This window comes from Chiroxiphia lanceolata, chromosome 3 (assembly GCF_009829145.1).
Source record: "Chiroxiphia lanceolata isolate bChiLan1 chromosome 3, bChiLan1.pri, whole genome shotgun sequence".
Classification (NCBI taxonomy): domain Eukaryota; kingdom Metazoa; phylum Chordata; class Aves; order Passeriformes; family Pipridae; genus Chiroxiphia; species Chiroxiphia lanceolata.
This window is the reverse complement of record NC_045639.1, coordinates 6,946,701-6,973,762: the sequence shown is the minus strand read 5'-3', so window position 1 is coordinate 6,973,762 and position 27,062 is coordinate 6,946,701. Positions and strand designations below refer to the sequence as shown.

Genomic DNA, 27,062 nt, shown 5'->3' with positions numbered 1-27,062 from the left:
TCCAGTCTTGGACATTGTGGCATCTTGCTTGTTTTCCTTCTATAAGGAAAATTTTGCCAGACCCCTATTTTTCCCTGTTGAAGCCACAGCAGTGTGTTTAAGAGTTACTGCAGAAGTGTAATCACAGTTGCAGGTCTTGGCTCACAGGCTCTGAGGGTTTTGCTAAGGGCTGCACAACAGCATCCTACTTCCCAGCACACCAGTATCCAGTCACAGCTAAGGGCTTTGGAACTCTGTTATTTAACACAGGATAAATAGACTGGCAAGCCAAAATGACTGATGAGACATCTGATATGAAATATCACTGTTTGAAATAGCAGTAATGGGGAAAACCGAGTAAGAATAAGCGACATCTAAGGTCTTACTTACCATAAATTCCAGTTGAAATACAGGGAAAGGCCTGTAAAACAAATGAAAAGGAAAACAAAAATCAGTGGGATTTCTGTTTGCTGAACTTTTTATCAAAACCAAGAGTGGTTTTAGATGGTTGTTTTTCAACACCCGGAGATTACGTGTTGTAGCGTTCACTGTTCTGGCAGTCAAATCATAAGCATTCTCATGTCATTATATGAAACATATCCCATATGTTTTCCTTGCTGCCATGTTAATAAAGCTGTACTCTTTTTCTCACCTTGAGCTATGAGCAACATTTGAACCCAGAATTGTTCTTAAAACTGCCTTTTGAGCTAAAAATTAATGCCATGAGTTAAAAATTAACGCCATACGCTACTACAGTAGAAAAAAAAGAGTCATATTATCTGGGTAGAGTTAAACAATGTTTCTTCAGCAGCAAAATAAGCTTGGTCAGCTTAAACCTTGCCCTGCCTCTTTGCCATGCCCTCATTTACTATAACCTCCTTTTTTGATCCAGAGCCTTTCATTTTTAACCTCGGTTCTTTCAGACATGTGGTTTATGGTGCGGTCCAACACAGCTGTACTGCTACAAGACAAAGGCTTGCAAACTGGTGCAGGGGGGGGAACTGGAAGATGCTGGGTGAAAAGAGAGGGTACATTTTTGAGTCAGCTTGGACCCCAAAGAAAATGCATCATGAAACAAGAGAGATTAGAGACCCTATGCCAGTGAGAACAGTAATTTACATTTTTCCTCGCTGTACGTGTGTTGTCTCCAGATTTGCATTTCTGTGAGCCAGAGTCAGTTTTCCACCAGGAGAAACCAAAGCTGTGGTTTCACAAGAGAGACAATTTTCTTTGTATTCAGCTGATATGTGATATCACCTTTGCCTCCCACCTCTGGACTGACAGCAAATACAGCTCAGAGGTATGAGAGCACCTGGGACCAAAGTCTCAAATATCCACCCTGAGGCTTTCTCCAGATCCCCCAGCAATGAGTCATCATACAAAAGAAAGGAATTCTTCGTTACTTAATCACACAGGAAAACATTATTCAAAGCTAATGCTTGCTTTATATTTAACCAGGGAATTAATTAGGGAATGGTGATTAAGAAAGGAGAGGTCTAATGGAAAGAATACATCCTTCTCTCTGCTCTGAAAATACCTAAGTAAAATAAAGTGGAAGAGAATTATAGTCTCATTCCTTCTCACAACCACTACAAGTTACATCCTGAAAAATACTTAGCTTTGTAGTTTGTACCCAATAAATCACAACAAATCAGCTTTTTAAGGAAATGAGGAAGGGAGTAGAAAAAAAGCCCCAAACACCACCACATGGTTACAGAGCTCAGGCTGAGGTGACAACAGATGCTCCAGCAATAAGAGAGAGGCATAAAGGATGATTTTGTCCAGTTTAGAAACAGATTTTACAATTCACCACTGTTGAAGTTCAACATGTTAAGAGGTAATCGCTCCAAACAAGTGTTTTGTTTTCCATTCTTTGCAGAACTGGAGTAACAGCACAGGATTTAGATATTCATTTGCCTCAGGAAGTGAATAACAGAGCCTTCAAGGCTCCTCTTACTGGCCCCACAATTCTGGTAAGGCAAAACAGTTCAAAACTCCACCAGTCCTTGGCTCCTTGGGAAACACCCCACGTGGTGCCTATGGGAAGTAGCACCACTACTAATTTCAGATCCCCACTAGTGACAAAGCCACCCACCTGGAGGACTTGGGCTGGGGTGGCTCTGCAGCCCCTAGGCTGCAGATTCATCCCCACTGCAAAGCAAAGGGTATCAGGCTGATACATCATCCCAGACAATGAATCATTAAGGTTGGAAAAGACTTGTAAGATCATTGAGTCCAACTGTTAAATGAATCTACTTTAAGCCCTGCTGGTGACCTTGAAGGGATTTACAAGACTGGCTGCTGCACTGTGGAATAGGCTCAGCACACACTGCCAACATCTGGCACCACAGCTGAGTGTTGGGGGGCATGGAGCTGGTGCCAGGGCACCAGGCTTCCTTCTCAGCTTTGCTTGGAGAAGAGGAGACAACTGCATTTCCAGCAGTGCATGGCAGACACTTGTCGCATTAGTTCATCTCCACTCGCAAACGCGCCGCTCCGAGGCCACTCAGAGAGCACTGCCTGGCAATTTGTGTGTCTTGTGTGTTTCTTAATACTTTAAAATTACTGTGCAGACACATCACAACCATTACCTTGCTTTCAGTTCCTGTCATGCAGCTGAAACGTATCTGAAATGGAGCTACAAGAGTGTATAAAATCCCATCAAGCTCCTTTGGAACATAGGTCTGTGCCATAACTCAGATGAGCTCTGCCCTCTCCCTCATTCAGAGACCATCACAGCACATAACCAGCAGATGTAATTTCGTAAAATGTGACAGTGCTTTTATTCATTCAAGAAATACCCGTGCCCGAGATCACATATCAACTGTGTTTCCTCTTGGCTCCTAGGGAGACAATTTAGTCTAGATGCCAGGTTGAAATTACTGGCAGAGCAGTGATGGGGAATTCACAGCATGCATATCAACATACTACAATATTTGGCTTATGGACAAAAGATGTTAAGGTTTCTAACCTTTTCTGTGCATAATAATAACTTAATTATATATCTAATTTCAATAAAAAATTCAGTTTCACAGTAGGAAACATTCATTCCTATTTCCACAATAAAAACGTTTCTCATCTTAATTTGTTGCCTGTAACTGCTATTTACTGACGAACCTTTAATTTCTTTGCTACTGAAACAGCGTGTTTGCTTTACTTGAGGACTAATGTGAAATGACAGCACCCAAAACAGACACAACTCTGGAGCTAAACATAAGTAAAAAAGGCAAGAGCTTCCTACTACTACTATGCTTCTGCAATCATCTAGAGAAAGAGGCCAAATTAAATCAGCTCTGTGAATACTGTAAGACTGAAATTGATTTAATTCCTGCAGGAGAGGATGTGGGCGCTCAGCCTCTGGTTCTTTTTAATCCAATGTTTCTTTACTAAGGCTGCAGCAGCAGTGCTAATTAGGATGAAATGTAATGCAGCTTCATGAGGAACATTTACAATAGTCACCATGCGGAGGCCAAGTTGGACTCTGAGACATTTCAGTGAGAAGGACCTGGGTATTTAAATACTTAAGAGCTTATCTACATCAAGGGGTTCTAGTTCACACTGAGCTGAAATGTATTAACTGTTATACATTAGATGAATAAAATTGCTATGTCTACATGACCAGATGCCTCCTACTGCAGTCCTAATAATTGCTTCCACAGAGCAAGGACTTTCTTCAGATTAAGTGCTCAGCATTCAGCGTCGGCATCCCAGTGTTGCTTTTGCCACAACCAAGCCACATGTAAGGTAAGTGCTTTTCTTCCAGCACAAAAAAAAATATCAAACACAAATGAGTCTTCTCTGATTTCACTGCATCATCTCATGAAGAGGACTCATTCTCATGTTTGAGAGCTATTCCTTCATGCAACTTGCATTACTGATATTCCTGTTTACCAGCCAAAGCTAAAAAACTTGAGTGCCTTAGATCCTTTCCAAAATAACACATTCTGTAAAAACACCTAACTCCAAAAAGCACAATAAACCAAACCTATAAACTTCAGGGCCTCCTGTACCTCCTTAGCTGCAAAAAGTATTCACAGGGTATGTACATACATACATATTTATAATATCAGTAACATCAAGCATTCAGAGTCAAGTTTTGCTGCTTTTACTAGATTAAAACATAAACCAAATGATTTTATAAACCACTAACAATAATATTATCCTATTGCCTTTTAAAAATCCTTACGCTACTATCTGGAAGGAAAATAAATTAAAATGTAATTTCCCAGTCCATCTACTGACATTAATTTTACATTTGTCATGATTCTGTACTGTAATTTAACAAACAACAAATTTTGCAAGAAACTATCACTCAAAGTTATGAATAGAAAATTCCAACACAATTCCCTACACAGAAAGTGAAGAGAAAAAAATCAAATGGAAGAATTGAGTAAGAAAATGTTTAAACTCAGTTTTCAATGCAGACAATATCAGCATGTTTATTAATGTGCCTTTAAAGATGGAAAGGTAATTATTGCCTCAAAAATGAGTCAATGTCTTGAACACAGCAGGTCACACAGAAGCCTTTAGGCATTTGTTCGAGCTCCCTCATTCACACACTGGCAGGTTCTCTTTATCAGAGTCAAATACCGGGCATGCAAGTGCCAAAAAAAAGTTGGAGGGTATTTTCCCATATTTTACAAGTCTAAAAGTTTACACTCCAACAATAGGGAGGTTGTCAAAGGATGCTGACAGCTGATACAATGCTGGTCAAGCAACTACAGCTGAAGTTCAGATTCAGACCCAACGTGAAACATCCTCTCTGTATTGTGGGTCAGGGCTCCTCTGTGCACCCTCATTTACAAAAATGGAAGTTCACATTGCACAAAAGGACAGTGGGTTTAGAAAATGATACAGAGCAATAATCAAATTTGAAGTAAAAATCTAACGGTTGTGTGGCAAATGATTATTGAGAGAGCAAACCTGTCACAAAGCTACTGACAGCTGACTGAAGGACTCCTGTTTAGCTAAAAGGATTTGCAAAAAGTGCATAGAGAACTTCATCATCACTCAGAAAACACACAAATCCAAAACAAACGTCTGTCAGGTTTTCAGAGGGTCTCCACAAGTTTCCCCGCCTTGCTGGTGACACTGTTCCAGGTAAGTTTCCAGGTAAGGCTGTAGTTTTTCTCTTTATTTACACAAAAGGACAGTTACTGAAAGAGGCCACCTGAGAGGTTAAAAGGGCAAAAAGAATAATCTTTCCTGTTAACCAAACTAAGCAGATCGGGGCCTGCAGGGGAGGGTCTTCCTTTGATGACCTGTTTGCCAAAAAGGTGGCAACGTTCTCATTATCAAATTATGTGTCTCATCTTACACAGTGAATGACAATTTTGTTTAATTTTTTATTGAAATAATTAAAATCTTCAACCAAACAATGAACATTCAACAATGAGTATGGGGGGAAAAAATCAAAGGAATCAATACCAAAATTTACAAATTATTTTTAGCATCTGTGTGTTCTAACTTTATATGAATTTAAAATAGATTTTTGAAGACATTGAAACCAGCTGCAACAGAAACTTACACAAGACAGTAGAGCACTGCAATATGGAGATAAGACAATTCACTACGTGGGGAATGTCACAAAATTTTTATTTTAAAATTTTCAAATTTATCATCTTTCAGTCATTAAAAGTAATAGCTCAATTTACTGCCTGGATAGAGGTCTGGACTGAAAGTTGGTCAAATAATTTGATTTCCCCACATACAAACTCGGTTGTGGGGTGAGGGTTGCCCGGGTTTTTCCTAAACTATTTGAATATTTGTAGTTAGAATGAAAAACTTGTAGGGGAGCTAGGAACTAACAGTTTGGCACACATTTTTAAAAATCATCATCCTTTATATTTAGGAATACTTAGATAGGAAACTCAACCACTCAAAGCAGGTCCACCTAAAGCAAATTACCCGGAACTATGGCCAGTAAGGCTGGCATATTTGCAAGGATGGAGACTCTACAGCATCTGTAGGCAACTTCTTCTGCTGTTTGGCCAATCGGAGATTAAATAAGTTATTTCTTATGTTTTAACACATGTCTTCCCAGCTCCGTGTTGTCTGAAGACTCCCTGGGGTGCTTTCTCCCCCATCATTGGAGTTACTAAGGAAGATCTTTAATAGCCTTGGCCCACAGTTGCCCTCTGGGGTGCACAACTAGTGACTGGCCTCCAGCTGGACTTCGCGCCACTGCCCACAATCCTGTAAATCCCAGCAGCTCAGCCAGTTTTCAGTCCATCTCTTGCACAGTAAAAACAATAGACAAAAATACAACTATTGGGTTTAAAAGACAGCATCTGCCTAGAACGTTCAGAAGCCATTGCAGTTGAAGCACCAATTAAAGAAGAAAAAACACAGATGATAAGGAAAGAACAAAACATCAAATGAGAACTTGGAGCAGATTTATTTTTTCTTTCTATAACACCCCATGCCAAAGCAGGCTTGAAATCAATGACAAACTGATTTTGAGCCACATCTGTGATGTGCTTTTAGCTCCAGTAAAGAACAGTTATGAGTTTTCTTCATGCTGAAGAGCAAGAAATTAAAAATCCCCTTTTTGCCTTTTTCAAGAACAGAAAAGAACATTCACCTACAAGCCCCATATTCCATCAGTCTCTCAGTGCTGCAGAGCACAGAGTAGTTGCCTCTAGAGTCCCTGAACTCCCAGTGTCTAATTACTTTGGGAAGAGCAGCTTGAAAATGCAACTTCATTCACAAGAACAACACAGAAACAGCCCTTATTACTTTTTTTTTCTAAATTAAGGTTATCGACTATTTTCAGAAATCTAATAATATGTTTAATAAAACTCCCTTCGAAAACCCCCGTTGTGTTAAGGGATTCCATTCCTTCAGGCCACCTGCACAAGTGGCATCTCATCCCCATTGGCATAATTCCACTGACAAGATCCCATGGGATCCATAGACCTCATCTTACGTGTGTATCGCTAAGAGGAAAGCTGGGATCCAGCTTCATCTCTGCTGAGCTGGACTTCTGGTCTGAGGTTCCCTCTCCAGTCAATAAAGAGGGAAATTCAGCTGTTTCAGGTCAAATGAATGGCTCTCGTGGGGAACTGCTGACTACAGAGTGAAGGTAGATACCCAAGCTAATTTAGGTGAAACAAATCTTTCCCTGAGCACAGGAAATCATATGTGCTTGCCAGAAAGCAGATTCAGGAACTCTCTCTTCTCTCCTGAGTCCTAACCACAGGAATATTATTTCCATTGATTCAATACAAATTTCCTTGTAATGAAAAATGTTGAGCCAGACTTCTCCAGCTTTATGAGATGATCCTGCATGGTAGCCAGCCTCACAGGTGTGATGGCAAAGGAGAGCTTAAAACAGCCCGGGAAAAGGTCTGTCTGGCACAATTCTGCCTCAGACAGGGATACTCACATGCCAGCACTGAGCAGGCACCTCCAGGCCAGCACATCCATTCTCTTTATCCAAAGGACTAATTAAGAACTACACAGCATCCTCAGTTCTGTGCACTGGTCTCACTTCCAGGAGCACAGCTGAGAGGATCAGATCTGTTAGCCCTAGTCTAGGCTCCTAGTAGTCCAGGGAGGTTTCCAGCCCAGAAGATGCCAATGCTGGCCCATACATTGTGCTCAAAAAACACAGGCATTGCAAGCCTGGCCTGAGCCCACATGGGGTGGTAGGAGATGGCACATCTAATGCAGCATCAGCACTTCCACCATACAGGTCATTAATACTTACTAATACCTTCCTAACAAGCTTGGGTTTAGCGTCTAGTTTTTGTCTCATTCAAATCAATATTGTGCCACAGCTACGCATCAATACTTGCTTTACATTTATAATATTTTCAAATTAAAAGAAAAATGAGTAAGAATCCACAGGACTAAATATAAAAACATCAGAAAGGAGATATTCAGTGACAAAAGTATTTACTGACCACAGTGACAATAACTGCTTCATCCTTAACAGCAGGTTAGCCTGTCCTTACTGCTTCATCTAAACCAACACACCCAAGGAAAAACCACTGCACCTTTACTGTGGTTTGATTCAGATCTGAGCCAACCTTGCAAGAAAAAGTCATTAAATGACATTAACGTAGTACTGAGATCATACTCTGACAACCAAGAATAATGAGGTAAATTAAGGGCAGATGGATATTGAGGCTTTCCTCTAAATGTCCTTAATTTTGTAGGTTTTAGACATACTGTCTCCTAAACCTCAGTGCAATTTTAGTTTTACTATTTGTGATATTTATAGCTCCCATTTATATAAGTAATATGTAATTTTAATGCAGGTCTAATAGTTCCAGCTGCCATTGACACAGATTGTAAAATGAAAAAGGGAGAATACCTTGTTGGGTAGGATGCTATTTTATATCCTCCCTGCCACCTTAACCACTGTAATACAGTGGGTTAATGTCTTATTTGGATTCCAACCTTGTCAACACATCAAAGATCCTCCCAGGTGAAGAGGAACAGGGCTGTGCAATTGATCTCTCCTAACCTGGAACGTCTGTGTCACTCTGGTCCAGGGTGAGCAACTGAAATGAGTGTTTCTTTTTGAGAGAGGTGTAGAGAGATGCCTTGAAGAAGTACACGATGATGAAAGGTATGAGACAAGAGTAGACCTTGGGAAATATCAAGGGAGATCACAGTCAAAATTGCCTTCTTTATCCCGAATAAATAACAGCAGTTGTGGATTACACGACTATAATTCTGTGGAGGAGGTCTGGTAACATAAATCACGATAAAGGCGACTTGAGACTCTTTTTGAAGATCAAGAAGGTTATTGGTATATTTTAACTTATTTTCTACTGTTCCCAGGAACAGTCCCTACAGAGGTTTCTATGGCTATTGAGAGTCCCCTCAACCCAGTATTTCTCTCCTCCCTATTTATTTTCTGCTCTCACCCCACTCCAGAGTTTTTTCCTTTCCATCCTTCCGCACACTCCCTCCTGATGACAGATTGCTGCCATCCGCCCTGTTCCAAATTCACTGCTTCCATTATCACTTCCCTTACAGCTGGGGCACATCTGCTCTCAGATCCACTTTACGATTTTTCCTAAGGCCCTGCCCTGCTCTCAGCATTGCTGGAATGCCTGTGCAAGGAGAGCAGCAGCTACCGGAACCTCACCACCATCTGTGGCTTGATTCAAAGCCATTGCAGGCAGCAAGAAATCCTCAGCTTCAACTGCAATCCAAATTCCCTACCCACTGATTTTCCTCTTTCAAACTGCTGTTGAATGATACAAATAACCAAGTTGAGCTGCACCAGTATTGCCAAAAGTGGGTCAGCAACCCTGTATATCTCATTTCTGGTACAATGGGGTTGGTTCAGAAAACTACACAGTGAAAGAAGGTTTTGGGGCACTGTGTTCAGCAGGGCACTCAGAAAATGAGGAGTCCTGAAGAGAGGCCAATCCAGGTTTGCAGGTTCTGACACATTTCCTCATTCTGAGTAACCCCAACCAGTGTTTCTACCAAGTTGAATGAATCTGCATAACGCTTCATTTGGCACCAGTAAATGTGTCAGGATTTGTCTCAATAAAACGTCAATGTCAGTGCAAGAAAGGCCACCACACATATGGGAAAAGTAGAAAGAAAAAAAAATCAAAATCTGAAAAAATATGTCTATTTTCTCCAAGTTCTTTCAGCTTTCGTTCTCTTACACACATTTATTCCTTTTCTCGAGAGGTGCTGCTGCAAAAATACAAGGTTAAAAATTTTAAATGGAAGTGTGACTTCAATTTTCCATATCCTCCTGTTTAATATAATGATCCAGACAGGTTTTTGTATTGGATTCAAGTAACACTTAATGCCTTGTCAAATTCTTCCTATTTTCAAATGCTTTGTATGGAAATAACTGGTATGTATATTTTTAAAGTAGCAGAAACAGCAGGAGGGGAGAAAAAGCATAAAGATTTCTCTCTTTTTTTACGTACATATTTCCCAAATGAAGAAAGCTGCACAGAGTAATCAAAATGGAACAGAAAAATACAGTTATCACTTTGATTTCCCTGTCTTTTCTGGCTGAGTTACCCCCAGATGCCCTTTTCATTTAAAAAAAACAAAAACAAAAAAACATATTGAGATCCTTATGCTGTTGCTTTGAATTCTTTTTTTTTTTAAAGGAAAGACAGACATGAAAAGGTCTAATCCAGAGACACATTATTATTCAAGAAACATACAAAGAACAACCACTTGCATTAAATACTTTTGCATAAATGATAAATACTTTATCATTTATGCAAACTATTTAACATGAGAGACAAAAGCAGTCTATACATACAGATACATAGATATAGATACAGATATATCTACAGCCATGTGTATCCCAAATAGATACCAGCTCTGGAGAACAAATACTGTCCACAGCAGGGGGAGAAAACCAACAAAAGAACCAAACAAAAAGTCAACCAAACAAAAAACCAACCCACACCAAAAAAATCTCAAAGCAGGGAGGAAAATGAATGAAATTAAAAACTTCCATCTGAGGATGGTAAAGGTTTGACATGGTTAAATGGTTTTACAGTTTCATCCTTTCAAATACGAAAGAGAAATAAGAAATAACTGAAAGGTTCTGTACCATGTGCTATGGTACATGCTGTATACATTAGTGTAATATTAAGGCCCTAGTTGTTCTTTCTGCCTTTTCTCCAAGCACCCATTGATTTCAAGGACTGTTCTGCACATGCAGCGACTCCAGGACGGGGCTCTAATTGCTTGTGTTTTCAGACTGATGCAAAGGCACTAACATGAATACATTTCCATTTGTGCTAATGGGATCTGTATGGCCAATGCTGCTTGTTTTCCTGCCCGAGAATGCTCCCCTGGTTCTTGTTCTTTTGAGGTCTGCTCCAACAGAACACTTCTGTCTTGCATTAAAATACAGTTATGAAATTCATAACTAAACAGTGCTTTAAACCATATTGTTTAATCTATGACTTTTCCTCTGACAAGTGTGAAAACGTGTGCAATGTGACAGAAGGTTCGCTATAGTAATTGCATGTTGTGATTGAATGAGAGAGTAACAAGCACGGAAATAACTGTCTTGCTGAAATTGCTGCAGAAGGTAAGTTGCTCCTGCACAGTTTTAACTTATACACCATCTGTTTCCTCAGTCCTTTAAATGTTCCTTCAACTAGTTAAGGGATTTTACTGTTGTTCCTATAGGCATTGCCAAATTTTCCCTGACCTTTTGCACACTGTACTTCGGAAAGAGTGTCTCTCCATCCCTTTCTGTCCCTCTCTCCCCTCAAACCCTACTCACTGGGACTCATTCATGCACCACCCACATCTGACAGACCTCCCACCCATGCTTTTTAAATTCTTGCCACATTAACCAGCAAAGAGGAGATTATATATGGGCAAAATGCGTAGGTCCCTTCGTGTATTTTTCCAGTAGATGGAGACACAGTGTTTATTTCCCTAAAAGCTGACAATTATTAACCATCAGTTCAAGAATCCAGTAATATTCAAAAATTATTGTTATAGTCAAGACTTACCCAGTTGTGAGAAAAGAAATATATTGGGATAATAATCCCATTGTAGCCTTGAATTACAATGCTAAATCATTTGCAATATAGCACTAAGCAGCACTATATTAAACTCCACAGATTATCAAGACTCTAATTCCATATTACAAAAACAAACAGATGAAGTTAAAAAAAATGAACAAAAAAAACCCCTCTTCAGCTAAAGCACGTGCATTTTCCCCTTTACACATCAGCAAAGCACTACAACAAAATAACCAACACAGTAAAACTGTGTTATTATAGTGTAGCACACAGTGACACTACCTCACATTAGAAGAGTAAAAACTAAAGTTCCTTCAACTCAAACTTGCAGGTGGGCAACAAAAATAAGGGATATCAGATGAAAGCAGCGAACTGGAAGTTCAAAATCAACAAAAGGAGATGCTTCTTCACATAAAGCAGCGTGGATGCCACACAAACGAGAAAAGTTTACGGGAACTGAAAAATCAATATTACGAATTCACCTAAGAAAAAGCCAATGAGGGATTTAAAGCATGAAGATAAAATCTGTGGATCAAAAAGTCCCTGAGTGATGACGTGTTCTGACCACTGCCATTAAATGCTTACCCTGTCCTTACACTCCTCACTGAGCATCAGCTCTTGGCCAAAGCAAAGGCAGGGCACTGAGACAGACATTTGGGCTGACCCAGCATGGCCCTTCATACACTCTCAATAAACTTGCTGCACAACTGTAGACAAAATTATGGACAAGCTGGCAAGAGGTGCAGGTTTTTGTGGGTTTCTGTAAGCTAAAAATCTGTGAAAATAACAAATTGCACCAGAACAACAGTAACTGCCAAATAGATAAATGCCCATAAGCCTCCTCTACCCTGCCCAACACACAGGGTTTTGGAGAGCAAGTCTTCCATCCCATTTTCTGCCGTGAATGTCCTTTTGAGGAGCTCTTCCCTGGAAAGAAGTCATCAGTTTGTTGAGTGATGTGCTCTTGTTTCCCCATGGAATGAACAAGGAATGTACATCACACTGGCCAGTGGTAATCACAAATGGGACTACAGACCCTCCTTATCCTTGTGGGATTTCCTCTAGCGACCAGCAGCTTTCTCATTTCTCTTGTGCAGCCTTTCTCTCCCTGGTTTCCATTGCTTCTTCCCAATGTGCTGCTGTGGGACGCTTTAGAAAAGACTTCACCCTTGCACAATGAACAGCTCTCCCAATCCAAAAAGTGAAATACTACATAGCCTTATCTTGCTTTATGATAAAAGAGGTGTGTTTTATACTCACCTTCCATGAACATATCAAATACACCAATGTTCATTATATTTTAAATATTTGACAAATCTCTACTACTTCTGCTATATCTTTTTGGTAACTCACTGTTCCATCTGATAGCTGCATTCACATTATCTATCCCCCTAAAAAGCATATCACCCAGCCACATCTCAAGAGCTGAGCATTTGATTTGCCTTTCCAGCCAGCGCTGTTTCCAAGAAGTCATCCAAAATCACTTTCAGAAAAATTTTCCCCAAGGAGTTACAACTAATTAAGTACCCATGCATGGTTTAGTCATTTACATGATTCTATTGTGGATTCTGCAATTTTTATCTAAAGTCTTTGAAGTTTATATATAATGTCAGTCGTTTGGAGTCATCAGCAAATTATAACCCTCTTTACTGCACTGCTGGAAATGCTGTTAAATATACGGAGCAAAACAGGTCCTGACACTGCTCCCCTTAATACTACTGTTAACCTCTTTCATCAAGAGAATGGCTTTTTTATTCCTTGAATTCAGTTCTCATTTGCTAATTGATTTTTAATCCATAACTTCCAAAGGCTATCAACTTCTCCATCCCATGAATCTCTTTCTGTCTATTATTCGGTCAATAAAAAACACTGCTCATTTTCCCAACAATACCCAGGAAGGAAAAAAAGGGCAATTGCAGCACAAGCCTTCCTAGTCTAGTTGGTGACAGAAATAAAGTAGGAGACTCTCTGGAGCTTCCAGACCAGATAATCAAGACTTTCATCCTTAGCTCAGTGAAGGGGGCACACACTGCCCTGGATAGAGGGGTAGAGCTGGGCAAAAATACCAATACTAAGTGGAAGCAAACAGAAAACAGAGAGGCCAACATATGTGACTTTTCAGTCAGGTTTTGAGTTGTTCTAATAATAAACAAGAGAAATAGCTTGAACATTACATGCCATGGAGCACTGGTACCTGACCATTCTCAGTCCATACACCACAAGCAACATCAGTCCTTGCCTTCCCTGGCACGTGGGCCACTGTGACAGCAACCTTGGCTTTCAACTCAATCCTGTGGCCACAGGATGGAGAGAACTGCTAAAGCTTTTGGCTTTTCCTCTCAAAAAGAAAATGTTTTATTTTACAAATGTGACAGTAAGCACAACTGGTAAAAACAGCGGCACACTGACTAATGATACATCAAAATACTGTGGCTTGAGCTGTACATAGACTATATTTGAGGTGATCTGGCTGACTACCAGCAAGTGACACACAAAGCTGCCTCATTTATCTTCTTCAAATTATTCCTTCAAACCCAGCACCTAAAAAACTTGACAACATGTAACCTGGTGTTATGCTGTGCCTACTTCAAATCATAACATTACCTCTTCAGTGGGCTCCTGGTCTTTAAACAGCAATCTTAAATACACCAGTAAGAAAAAAACATCAGCTATGACTAATTTTGTCTCTTCAACTGCTGGGGTCAGTCCAGACAACCCATAAATTCTTTATGAACTAAAAAGCAGAACATTAAAATATACAGATTAAGCTAAACCCACTTTAATACAGTTCAGGATTTTGGCTGCCACTTCACCTATAATTAATATCAAGACTAATATGTTTTACTGTATTAGAACCAGTATGGTCTTAAGTCCAACATTATGACATGGAATAGAAAGTGGCTAACTCCATAATGTGACTCACAGAAAATCCATATGTGATCTAGCAGAAATTGTAATCCTTTCCCTTATGTCCATCCCTGCAGCTACAATTCCTATTCATGGGGTCTCAAGCCCCAAGAGTTTCCAGGACATGGTTGTGCCATCACTCAGGATAGAGAAGGACACCTGTAATGGATTGCCATCTACAGAAAAACCTTGTCTGATAATTGGAATATTATGCCCAATTAAGGAAAACTGGGGGGTGATGGAGGGTAGGAGGGGGAAAAGCAATGAGGATACATGTTTTACTCTACCTGTCAGATCAAAGAGTTTCAGAGCGCATTTGGCTGCAGTTGCAGACATTGTAAACCATAAATTTATCAGTATTTTAATGCAGAAACTTGAAGAACAAACAAGTAGCAAACCTACTAATAAAATACTAATACTTCCTTTCTGCAAAATAATCTTCCTCATTACATGTAGTTGTGTGGATAAATAAGAGCAGGCAGGAGGAAAGAGTCCATCCCCAACTTAAATAGAACATAAGTTCTTAGTAATGTAATTAACAGCTTTTCCTGATTATTTTAACTTAATTCTCAAAAAGTGAATTAAATCCAAAAAAGCAATGCCCAAACCAATAGCTTCACTGTGTTTCCTTATTATCATGAATTAACTACCTCCAAAAGAGACAGATGATGTACGTCAGTACAGATTTAGTAGATGGCTGTACACAAAAGTGAAATTAATTTTTTTTTCAGTATCATCTCTAATTTTGAAATATACTTTAACCATGGAATAACTGAAGTTACAGAGCAATATCAATGTTTTTTGATGGGAAAATAATTAATTTCATGAAGGGTGGGAAGGTCAATTCTTTTGTATTTCATGCAAAAAAATCACAACATTTACCTACTCTGTTTTTGATTACTTAGATGATAAAAGAAATTAACAAATAAATAAAATTTACCCACAAAAAAAGCTGCTAGGCAATACTTGTCACCACAAGCTAGATTCTATATTTACCAATGAAATCCATACATAATTATCTTAATCCCAAGTCTAGGCTATGACTTATTATGAGAAATAGCATAATTTGATTGAGTTTTGTCATCCTAAACTGGAATAACTTTTTACCTTTAAAAAAAAAAATTAAAAAGCAACAACAACCTCTCATTGCACAAGTCAGAAAGGGAAAGGATCCATATGTGATAGAGACTGGCAGTATACAATTTTACAGTCTGTGCTCAGAGTCTAATGCTGAAAGGCCGTACAGCACTCAGAGAGGGACCCCAGATCTTTGCCAAAATGGAAGAGACAGCAGGATCAGCAACAAAGTGCCTGGGGATGGACCAGGATGGCATTCCCAGTACTTGCCTCTGCTGACTTTGAGTTTACCCTGTTGAAGCTCTGAGTGTTCAAGTTTTGCAATATTGGCTTTTGTGTAGTAAAAAGAGTGATCTCAAACAAAAATAATAGGATTGCACATCATTCTCTGGAATTGCACCTGCTGGGGGGGTGAAGTCAATCCTGTCACATGTGGAACCGTCAGTGTCTGTGTCTAATGTGGTCTATTCAGTTTCTGATACCACTGAGACATTTTAATGGATCTGCCTTTTTGTCAATATCCTTTCCTTCACATAGATTGAATACACAGAGGTAGTTTAGCCACAGAAAATATGATTTTCGATCTCACCAATATATGAAGTTCTCTCCTGATACAGAAAAACTGATGAGAAAACAAATTTGAATGTGGATTATGCACACTATGTGAAAATCAGCTTCACGTAAGCTTTGTTCTTATGTTCATGCAAAATCTAAGGACAGACAGCTAAGGTTTTGCTAAAATACTATAATAGATCCATAATAAACAGAGCAGACTGGTTGGGCATTTGGAAACCCTACAGGAAGAGCACACAAACCCGTCGCCTGAAATAAGTACTTTCAGCAGAGGTACCTCAGACATGGCTTGCCTTGTTTCAACTCAGATATATAAAAATCTGAACCTGACCCAGGAGGCAGTCCTTGAAATGTTAAAGCTAGTGACCTGTTTGAGAAAATCATACTCCTGATGCTACCAGAACTGCAGCAAGAGGCTTCATTGGACCTACCCTAATCTAGGAGCCATTTTACCATGGAGATTCTGCCCCATATTGAAAGGGCAGGGGGAAATGTCAACATTTCTGTGCCGGTTTTGGCTGGGATATAGTTAATTTTCTTCATAGCACCTGGTATGGGGCTGTGCTTTGGATTTGTGCCGGAAACGGTGCTGATGACACATGGATGTTTCAGTTATTGCTGAGCAGGGCTTACACAGAGCCAAGGCCTTTGCTGCTCTTCACCCCACCCCATCAGTGATGAGGGTGCACAAGGACCTGGGAGGGGACACAGCTGGGACAGCTGATCCCAACTAGCCAAGTGGATATTCCAGACTATATGGCATCATGCTCAGCATATAAAGCTGTAGGAAGAAGGATGGAGGGGAAGTTGGGAGTGATGATGTTTGGCTTCCCAAGTCACCATTACACGTGATGGGGCCCTGTTTATCTGGAGATGGCTGAGCATTTACTTGTCCATGGGGAGCAGTGAATGAATTACTTGTTTGGCTTTGCCTGTGTGTGCAGCTTTTGATTTCCCTATTAAACTGTGCTTGTCTCAACCCACAAGTTTTCTCACTTTACTCTTCTGATTCTCTCCCCCAGCCCACTGGTGAGGGGGCAAGTAGCTCTGTGGTGCTCAGTTGCAGGCTGGAGTTACACCATGACAATTTTCAAGGATTGAAATATTATAAATATGCCACTCAAATGAACCTATCTGCAGCATATCACAATAAGAGATTTTTATTGGCCCTGTAAAACCTGAGAGCCCCAGGAAGGCTGCTGTATATTGACTAAGCCCATTTCTCCATCAAGGATCTATTTATATATAAACAGGCTTTGCTGTAAAGGCATGCCATGGCATTAAAGATGGGGGCGGGGGAACAAGCATTGGTGAGACCACTTCCAAACACAAGCATTTTTTAAGCTTGCAAAGTATTTCCTTCAGCAAACCAAACAATTTTTATTCAGCCATCTCTATCTCCTGTATATTTTCAGAAAGATAAGCTCTCTGAGCTACCAATTACATCATTTAGTTCCTGGGATCTAATGTAATAATACTCTGCATTTAAAGACAGGTTTAAAAGTCTTTTTTAGGGCTGCCAATGCATTCCAAAGTCACAAAACTCCAGTATTAAGACTGTTACACATATCTCATGTATTTACTCTGTATTTTACAGGTTAATGTATTTCTTTCTGCTGAAAGAAAGAAACTTGTTCAGTTCATAAATTCACATTATCAGCATGAGTTAGGCCATTTTAAGCATGTTCTGAAGGGTGTGCCTCAGCTCCTCGGGCTTTCCCGACTCTCCAAACCATGCCTACAGCCACATAACACACTCTAGGAAAGGCTTTATGAACATCTGGATCCATCAGTGGCATAAACTTGACTGTGATTCTGATGGACTCAGCACTGTTTTTCAGCTGAACAAGCCAGAACACCACATACAACATTTCTGCCGGCTTTCAGCTGGCTATACTATACCAGATAACCTTTAATCCAGCACAAAATTAGTGAGATGCAGAGAGGTAACACTTTATATGACAAGGTTTTAGAAATTGAGCCAGTGTAATGATTTTATGCCAGACCGGTGCTGTTGAGCACATGGCTGTGGCAGCCTTAGCTCAGCACTGAGAGCCCCCAGAGAGATTTACTGTATCATCAAACCACAGTTAAAAATGAAACAACTTCATTTCCTAGTGTGGAGAACTCACATGCAAAAAAAATTCAGTATCAGAGTTAAAAATGTAGTGGCCTGACACATCTCCTTCTTGGTTTGGAGTTTTTTATGAGTGATTTGTAGCTGGGGAGCAAATCTCAGCATTGCTTTTGACTGTTGGTGAATTCCCCTTATATCCAGCCTTTTAGAGTTAGATCAGAAGAATAAATTTTGGAAAGAGCCACACCTGTCCCTCAGTTTGGCTGACCAGGAAGGCAAGCCTAGAGCACATCATACGACTGGATTGTTCCATCACCAGTCCAGGCAACCCCTCTGCTCCCAGCAGTGATGAAATGGAATCTATCCTTGTGTATCAAGTTGCAGTGGAAAGGAAACACATTTCTTGCCAAGTCCCAGGTTTTATTTCCAGACTCACAGACTGAGCACTGACCTTACACTACCTGGCTCATGAAACCTGGCTGTACCCTACAGTCTGGGGTGCTCAGGCTGCAGGCAGCCTTCAAACCACAGCGACACTGCTCTCAGCCCTGCTCACTCCATGTGTCTCCTACAGCTGTCTCCCAACAGCAGCCAGTTTTCCCATTTTCTGCTATTGAAACAAACTATTTCTTTACAATTTCAAAATGTTGACTTCAAAACTACTGTCAAAAGAATCTGCTCTTCAGAGCAAATGTGAACTCATGAGACACAAAGAGCTGAGAAACAAAAAGCACAAGTCAGTGCTGAACTTCTAAAAGCAATAGTTTTTCTCTAACAGTTGAACAACAATTTCAGCTCCACACACACATGCTTCTCCCACATCACCTCCTCAAGGACTTGCTTCTTTACTGGTGTGAAGTCCCCCTTCCAGATGCCCAGTACTCGCTGCTTCTCAAGAAGTAAGTTGCGTAGCATGGGCTGGAATTCTGGTATTCCTGGTGACTTCAACACCAGCAATTAGACACATCTTCCACAGGGTCTGCAAAGCTCTATCATTTTCCTGGGTTTTTAGTTGTAAAACAATGTCTATCCCCTGCTCATTAATAAAAACTGGTCACATTATCTGCCTTTCTATATTAACAGTGTAATACAAGCAGCCTTCACAGTGAGAAACGCTTTTGGACAGACAATGTCTGGTTACAGAGCATTAAAGAAAACATTTAGATACTTCAAAACAAACAAAACAAAACAAGAAAAGGCAAAAATCTTCTCACTTGTTAGCAGAATACACAGGCAAGAAACTTCAGAATTAATTTACATTTTGGTACACTCCTAAATTCAAAATTGAATTGTTTTTCTTACTCTGATCTTTATTAAATATTCCATTTCCATTTTTGAAGTGACGACATCTTACAGTATATCAACCTTTGGTAGGAGACAAAAAACCAGAACTTGTTCTACTGGGATCTAATTACCACAGACGGATTATGTTTTATCAAACAGATGCTTGTAGATTTTCTCCTTCACTGTTTCTTTCTGGAAAAGACCTCTAATATCCTTTTGGAAGTTTCTCACTCTAGTTGTACTCTGCTAATCAACGCTCATGGAGTGCAGAAATAGCCTCGTGTACTCTACCTGGGAAAGAGTTTTCTGAGTTTATATATTTTGGAAATATATAAAAGTTCTCTGAGCAAGACAGTCCTTGCTCTCTGCAGTCTGCCCTCACAGCTCAGCACAAGGCTGGGGCTTCATAGAGTCATTTTCATGATGCAATAAATTAGTAACATAAATCAGGTACATCATTAACATAATTTCATTAGCTTACAAAAAACCCCCACACATTAAAATCCTGTTTCCCTAACAAAGCAGAAATGGCCAGCCCCAGGCAGCTCCTCAGCCCAGCAGTCCCAGGCCTGCAGAGGCAGTCAAGGCTGGAAGGCTGAGCTGGTGACTGGCTCTCACCCCACAGCAGATGGGGCTCCTGTCCTAGAGAAACGGCCAGAGTCACAGGCCAGGGACTAAAAGGTGACATGGCAACAGAGCACAGTGGTTTCTGCTGGAGACAGGACTATTAGAAGTTCTTTACACAATCCCAATGCCACTCTGGGAAATCCTATAGCCAAAAAGTCCCACCTGCCTATTTCTACTTTCAATCACATCCACTTTTTTTTTTTACAGCTCTCCCCACCAAGTACATCCAAGTTACCATCAGTACATCACCTCCTGCATTTGCCAGCAGCACTTCTCCCCTTTTAACAGTAATGAGTAAAAACTAGTTTTCAGGAGAACATAATCTCTGCAGGATGAAGCTCACCTGCCTCCCTGGTTCTGAAGCCCTATGATGTAAAGCTTTCCCTCTCTACTCCTGGGAGGCATTAAGCAATTCTTCTAGGCTTTTCTGGATCCTGAACTACAACACTGAGTGCTAGAGAGCCACCCAGCTCCAGTTATTCCTTCTGCTCCTCCTTGCAGATGTTGTGGCCAGGTGAAAGACCAGTAAGAGCTTTCTTGTATGATATGTGTTCCTCAGTTTTAGATGGCGGATCAATACGTAATTGCATCATGGCAAGCATTTCCTCTGCAGTGTAGGTGCACCACAGCTAGTTGATACACCAAAGCTGAAGCTGATGTGCTGCTGACTGGTCCACAGTGAAAACCAGAAGATCCCAATAAAAACAAGCTGAGAAAAATTAGGCAAGATGATTATTTATCTCCTGTTGTTCTCTTTTCTTGAGCTCAGCTGGTTTGGGCTGCTCAGGCTTGACAGTCCTGCATTTCCCTCATGCGATCTGTTATTCATGGGTTTGAATACAAAGACAGGCATAAAGATCACTAATCTTATATCAGCAGCTGAAGTTTACAGGCTCCATATCCATCAACACCCTCCAGCTTCAACCACTGAAAGCAAAGTACCTCAAAAAAACTAACAATGAATAGGGTAAAATGGGAATAGCTCCAAAATGTTGACATTCCTCCCAAAATATTTTCCCATTGTCTTGAGTTACAGATGCAGCAGGTTTCACCAGACCCATCTTTGTAATCTGACAGTTGTATGACAAAACTTCCCATAACAACAGATACATCCATTTTAAAATTATGATAGTAATCAGAAATTCCTGCAGTTATAATTGTGCAATGCACTATTATTAAATATATATATATTTATATATATAGTTACCATCCCAAAAGGTTTTGTGCTGGGGAATGGAGTGGGACAGGGATTCACATCAGCTAACCTACAACTCTCTGCACTTCTGAATTATAATTTTTTAACCTTGGGGGAAAACTGAATTTTGCTACTGAATAAATTTAGCATACAGTCAACTTAATGATCACATTAGTCCCTGTCTGTTCTCCCAATGCCCATTCACTATTTAATTAACCTATTTTTGTAGGTTACTTCTTGGAGCTATTTTTAGGTAGTTTAATCTAAGTCGTCTCTCCTCTGAAGATGGTTACATGAGTTACCTTTCTTCAACCAACCATGTCATCACCATTTGGATGTCAGCAGGAACATGGTTATGCCAAAGTTTGCCCTGACTTCATTTGTCAGTATATCACTGCCCAAAATTCATGAGTGTTTTTCTTTTCTTGTTCATTCCTGGGACAACAGAAATCATTCCTGCTACTCCACCGACCTGCTAGAAGATGGATTTTCTTCAGTGAGACTAATAACGCAATCATCGTCATGGGTTGATTTAATTACGGGGGGGGGTGGTGGAAAAAGACCCTATACATCATTTTCCTGGAAGCAAAATGCACACACCAGAGGTCTTATGACAAGGCCCTCGTGTGCCAGCCCACACCATCTTCAGCTGTAGCAGCCAGAGGGGTGTCTGGTGGTGAATACGCTGACAGAAAAACTCATTATCCAAACTGGGGAAGTGACGTGTGCATTCCCTTTGTCTGCAAAGGGTGCAGGATGGATGTGACTAACAACCAGAGGGTTGTTATTGTGGTTTGTTTGCCACTGCATACTTAACTGTAAAGCTAGAAAACAGGCAGCTAAAAAAGGTACCGAAATAACTACTAGGGCAGAAGCCCACAAAAGGCTTAAAAATGTCCAAATTGCCATTTGGAGCCAGGGATTTGCATAAACTGTTTGGAAAGGGAACCTCAAAACAGAGATCCTAGTTCCCCAGCTGATCCCTAGAGAGACTGGGCATCTTTTGGAAGGAATTTATAAGTACCAGGGTAACATGTTGAGCAATTGTGATACTGGCTGTCAAGATCCCACATGTCTTTAGCTGTAACAGATTGCTGTAGACTACTCTTTGCCTTTGCTGAAAGTACGTCTGAGATTTTATCTGGGAATAACAAACCTGTTTTGTTCTGTATTCTTAGTGCAGTTTTGACCAATCTGCTGGCAAATCAGCCTTTCCAGCCTCAATCTCTGCCTATTGAAAACACATCAAACAATTCCTTATACCTCTAATGGGTAAGAGATGATGGCTAAGGCTTTCAAGTTCCTTTTCCAAAATATTCCATCTATGTTTTAGTGAGAAAGCAAGCTCTTGGGACTTGGTGGGAGGAGGGTGTCTCTGCAGGAGACCTCAACTGTCTCTATTATTTTAATAAAGTCAGCTCAAGTTCCTTAAAAGTTAAGGGGGGAATACAATGTACTCTGTGTAGTGGAGAATCTGTCTGCATATTCTCTATGCTTTTCCAGCACGTAGTTGAAGTAAGAAGCAGAAAATAAAGGATCATTTCTAAAAAGTTAAGAGGATTAAAAAAAATTTCAGGTAAGAGTCAGAAGTGTGGTTGACAAACATGAAAAATAACTCAGAGAAGGACAACAATAACAAAAAGACTAAGTAGTGGAAGAGATCGTTAATGATCACAAAGCCTGACCTGTAACTAGATGCCTCAAATTAACTCAGCAGAAATACTGAATATTTGCCTTTCCTAGCCTTCATCTTGAAAAAAGGATAGTTCTGTTCTCTTCTCAAGTGTTTCTATACATACAATAACGATCATATATGACTGTTAATAAAATAATTGCTAGTCTACATTACAGCTATTGATTATATGTCATTGCTAATAACATAATATGTAATTGTTCTCTTATAGAAATGTTACATATATATCATGTATATATCATCTTAGCAAATAGCCAGTTATGGTTCACCTTGCTCTAAATTTATCACTGCCCATTATTAATGAAAAAATTTAAACTGCTAAAATTACATTTATTATATTTCAATGATATATAATTGTTATTTTTAATACAGTATGTGTGTATATAAAACCATGCTTCTACTACAGCACTTTTTTTCACTTTTTGTGTATTTTCAACAACACTGGAGATCTGCAAGATACCAAATTTCACAACATCTTATCAAATAAGGATACCATCGGCTATTAAATTTCTTTAAATATCTTCAATCTCTTGGTCAATAATAGCATGAAAAAAGTTAAACACAAGGTAAATGTGGCATAAATAAATAAAATATTCAGTTTACTCAGACTGGGACTTTTACAGGAGAAAAACAAGAGCGTGCATACCATAAGCATCCTTTTTTTTTTTTTTTGTATTGACTTAACTTCCAGTATTCTGCCAGGATCTTTTTAGATGCCACCCTAATTCATCTCAGGAGACAATGAATTCATTAATATCCACAGTGAATCCAGGATTTGCTATGCTGTTTGCATACTTAGCAACTGCAGAAAGCAAGAACTGGTGCACTACCTGGAAAACTCTTGCTGGATAATTGCTCTCAGGTGTTTTTTTTTCAAGTGTACAGTGGAACATGTGTCTGGCTCCAACTTCTTGGGTGTCTGACTGCACCAGAAATGCTCTGCAGCAGAAAATGCCCTTATTAATGCAAGATCTGCCAGATGACGTGATCTCAGTTGCTTTTTTTGTTGCATCTAGGAATAAAATTAGGTGTTCAAAAGGCTGCTCTAAGAATGAAAGAAAGCTGATGCAGAACAGAATGCAAAACTAATAGTGAAACATGGAAGGAAATTCTGATGTTTAGGGTTTCAAATTTCATGTTACCTTATCAAAAGTACTGCCTCTAAGTCTTACTACGTCCCCTCTCCAAAAAAAAATCATACTTAATTTGCTAAAGACAACTAGTTAAAGAAAACTAAATAGCACCTAGTTCAGGAGCACAGTTGTATTTTTACCTTTTCCAGTTTTTGTCCTGAATATCTTTCTCTTTTAAACATATATTTCTTCCTGATAACGGCCTTAAAATACTGTAAATATCTTGTAAAATCCCCATTGAGCTGTAAGATTACCTTCCAGCTCTGCTGCAAGTTGATATGCTAACAACCAGCAAGCAGTAAGCTTTCTTGACCTTGAAGGGACAAGTTGCTGCAATGAAGTGAAAGACTGTATTTCACCAGAACTGCGAAAACAACTCCAAATCTTCATTTCCCCATCCCCAGCCCAGGTCTGAGGTGTTGTCTCAATGAAACTTGGAAATTACATGTCAAAGGGACTTTGCCAAGCCTAACACAAAGACAGATTTCTCTTTTGTAGGAGCTGACAGAGAAAAGATACGGTGTCTGCAGCGTCCACACCGATAGTGCTTTCACCATCCCAAAAATCAGTTCAGAACTTCTTGCTCATATGATCTGAGCTCTTCCAGAGGGACTTTTGGGAAGCAGATCTTTAGAAAGGGGGAAGGGGAATCCTGAAAACCAGTGCTTGGAGGTCCAACTGAGAACTGCAGTGATGACAAATCTTTCATTACTCTCACTGTAATGCATGTAAGGGTTGATCAAAATCCTCCAAGTTCGGGTCAGCCTAATGACTGCGAGTACTTGTCACCCAGCCATCAATCCAGGCTGGGGAGGTTAATGGGATTAGGCCTAAATTTGTCATGGTCATGCTAAAGTCATGTTCAGTATGCTCCTAGAGGTACTGAGAGAGTATGGTCTTGTTAGGTGCTAGCTCTTAGGGGCTAGGAGAGAATTTAAGGGGATTACTGTGGCTATTGCTGGTTGATTGAAACTATTGATTTTTGTCTATGGGGCACAAGTTGTCAGACATATCACTGTCTGTCCTTACTCAAAATGTAGTATTATGGAGTCCATACTCTGTTTCTACTGCTGCTGTCTCCTGTTTTGATTCAGATTATGGAGAGAGGGGTGCAGAGAGAACAGCAAACCTTCATGTCCTCACCTGATACCACGTGGCTCTCTGCCATACACAGGTAATGCTGGTTCTCCTTCCTCCTGGCCACACCCAGGGGTAAGTTTTGTTTTCTTTATTGCTCACTGCCAAATGCCTCCACATGCCTGACCTTATTATTATTCTTTGTTTTATGAAATTAAGGAAAACATACTACCAGGCTCCAGAGCTGGATTAATACCACAATTGCAGCAATGATTCTGCACACTACCCTGATCAAACCAAACCAGGCACCCCTCTGATCCCCGAGGCTCCTCTATGCAGAGCTCCCCGGAGCTGCTCTATCATGCCACGGTTCTGTATCCACAGGGAATGCCAAAAGGAACTACTTAGATACTTTGGGCACTGATCCACGCAGCATCCACAACACAAACTGTGGAGTTTTATGGGGAAACCCATAGCTCCTGAAGTAATCGCACATTTGAATTTCTTCCTTTTTCCATGCCCTCAAGGTAAATTACTTTCATAAAGTTTACAGCAGTCCAAACCCAGAAATAACCACTGTAATAATGTATTCTGACCATACTGCAACACAATCATAGTACTTTGTCAAGTGATATTTATTATGCAGTCAGTAACTGTAGTTTACCAGAAGACATTTCTGGAAAGGCATTGCATCTTACTTTAAAAAATACACTGGACAGAGCTTAGAGAAACCCAAAACTTAATTTCAAAACAAAACAAAAAAACTCCCCAACTTTTGCAGGAAGCCATCCAAGTCCATTTTATATGGTTTGACCCTCCATTTCCCTACCCAGATTCCTCTCCCTACCCACCAGTCTGTGGCCTGCAGTTGTTCCAGTTATAAAAGTGGCAGAGGTATGGCATAAAAGCCCACAGGTGGACAGCTGAACGGGCATTAATTTCATTCCACATGTTTTCTTGGTTTCAGGTTTGTTCTTAAAGAAGACTCAAGGAGAATAGCCATTTTTTTCCACCCTGCTGCCCCCAGTGATTCAGGTTCCCGTAATGAATGAGGGCTTAGTCTATAAAATCTATCAAAACAATTTGCAATCTCTATGTCAACAAATTTTCCCTATCTTCTAAAAGAATCAGCACACAGGTTAGAACGATACTGTGCTCCTACAATGAGAGTTTTGCCACTAACTTTAAGAGAGATAGATTGTACCTCGTTCTCATTTTTTCCCAGCTTCCCCAAGGGGAAAAACTCAAAGCCATGTAAAATTTCAGACAACTGGCTTATGGAGACAGCTAAAAGAGAGAGACAGAGGGAACACAGATGTTATACAGAAAATCAAATTCAGCCTTAGTAATGCAGAAGCAAACACAGACCTTATATTTAAAAACAGGTGGGTGAAATGCAAGGATTTTCTGTACTCTCTGTAGAGTTGAAAACTTTTATATTTAATGAACTTTAAAAACCACTCTAGTTACAAAAGAAGCATGAAAAACAAAGTCTGTCCACAGGATGCATGCATGACCCATGCACTGAATCATGAGAACTATTCATCACAGGACAAAACAAAATTATGGTGCCTTTTATTCTGTTTGAATAAGACTTTACGCCAATAGTCCTTCCAATGTCCAAAAGAGGGAGAGTGATGGAATCAGCCCCCCAAATGGCATGTAAACCATTGAGCTTCCAGTCTGAATAGCTCACAACATACATTGTCTATTCTTTAGGATAATTGCCACAGGATTTCTCTGTCAGATCACTGCAAGAAGCCTTTAGAAAGCTTACCAACTCTGACCAATACATTAGCTACAGTTTCAATTACCCTGTTAATGTGAAATGTTTTTCAGCATGCAGCCTCACAGAAACCAGTTAGCAATACTATTAGCTTCACACTTAGTGGGTGAAGAATTGAGAAAGATTAACATTCAAGCAAAGAAATGCTTAGCTGACTTATGCAGGTAA

At 40.0% G+C, this 27,062-nt stretch overlaps 1 protein-coding gene across 3 annotated transcripts in view; it reads right to left on the bottom strand.

The window, feature by feature from the left end:
• The window catches only part of MACROD2 (mono-ADP ribosylhydrolase 2), an 848,490-nt gene that overhangs the window by 289,621 nt on the left and 531,807 nt on the right, over nt 1–27,062 (bottom strand). For all 3 annotated transcript variants that reach the window (XM_032684589.1, XM_032684588.1, XM_032684590.1), the window contains exon 7: nt 370–400. In XM_032684589.1, coding sequence (XP_032540480.1) covers nt 370–400 — 31 coding nt within the window. The remainder of the gene's footprint in view (nt 1–369; nt 401–27,062) is intronic.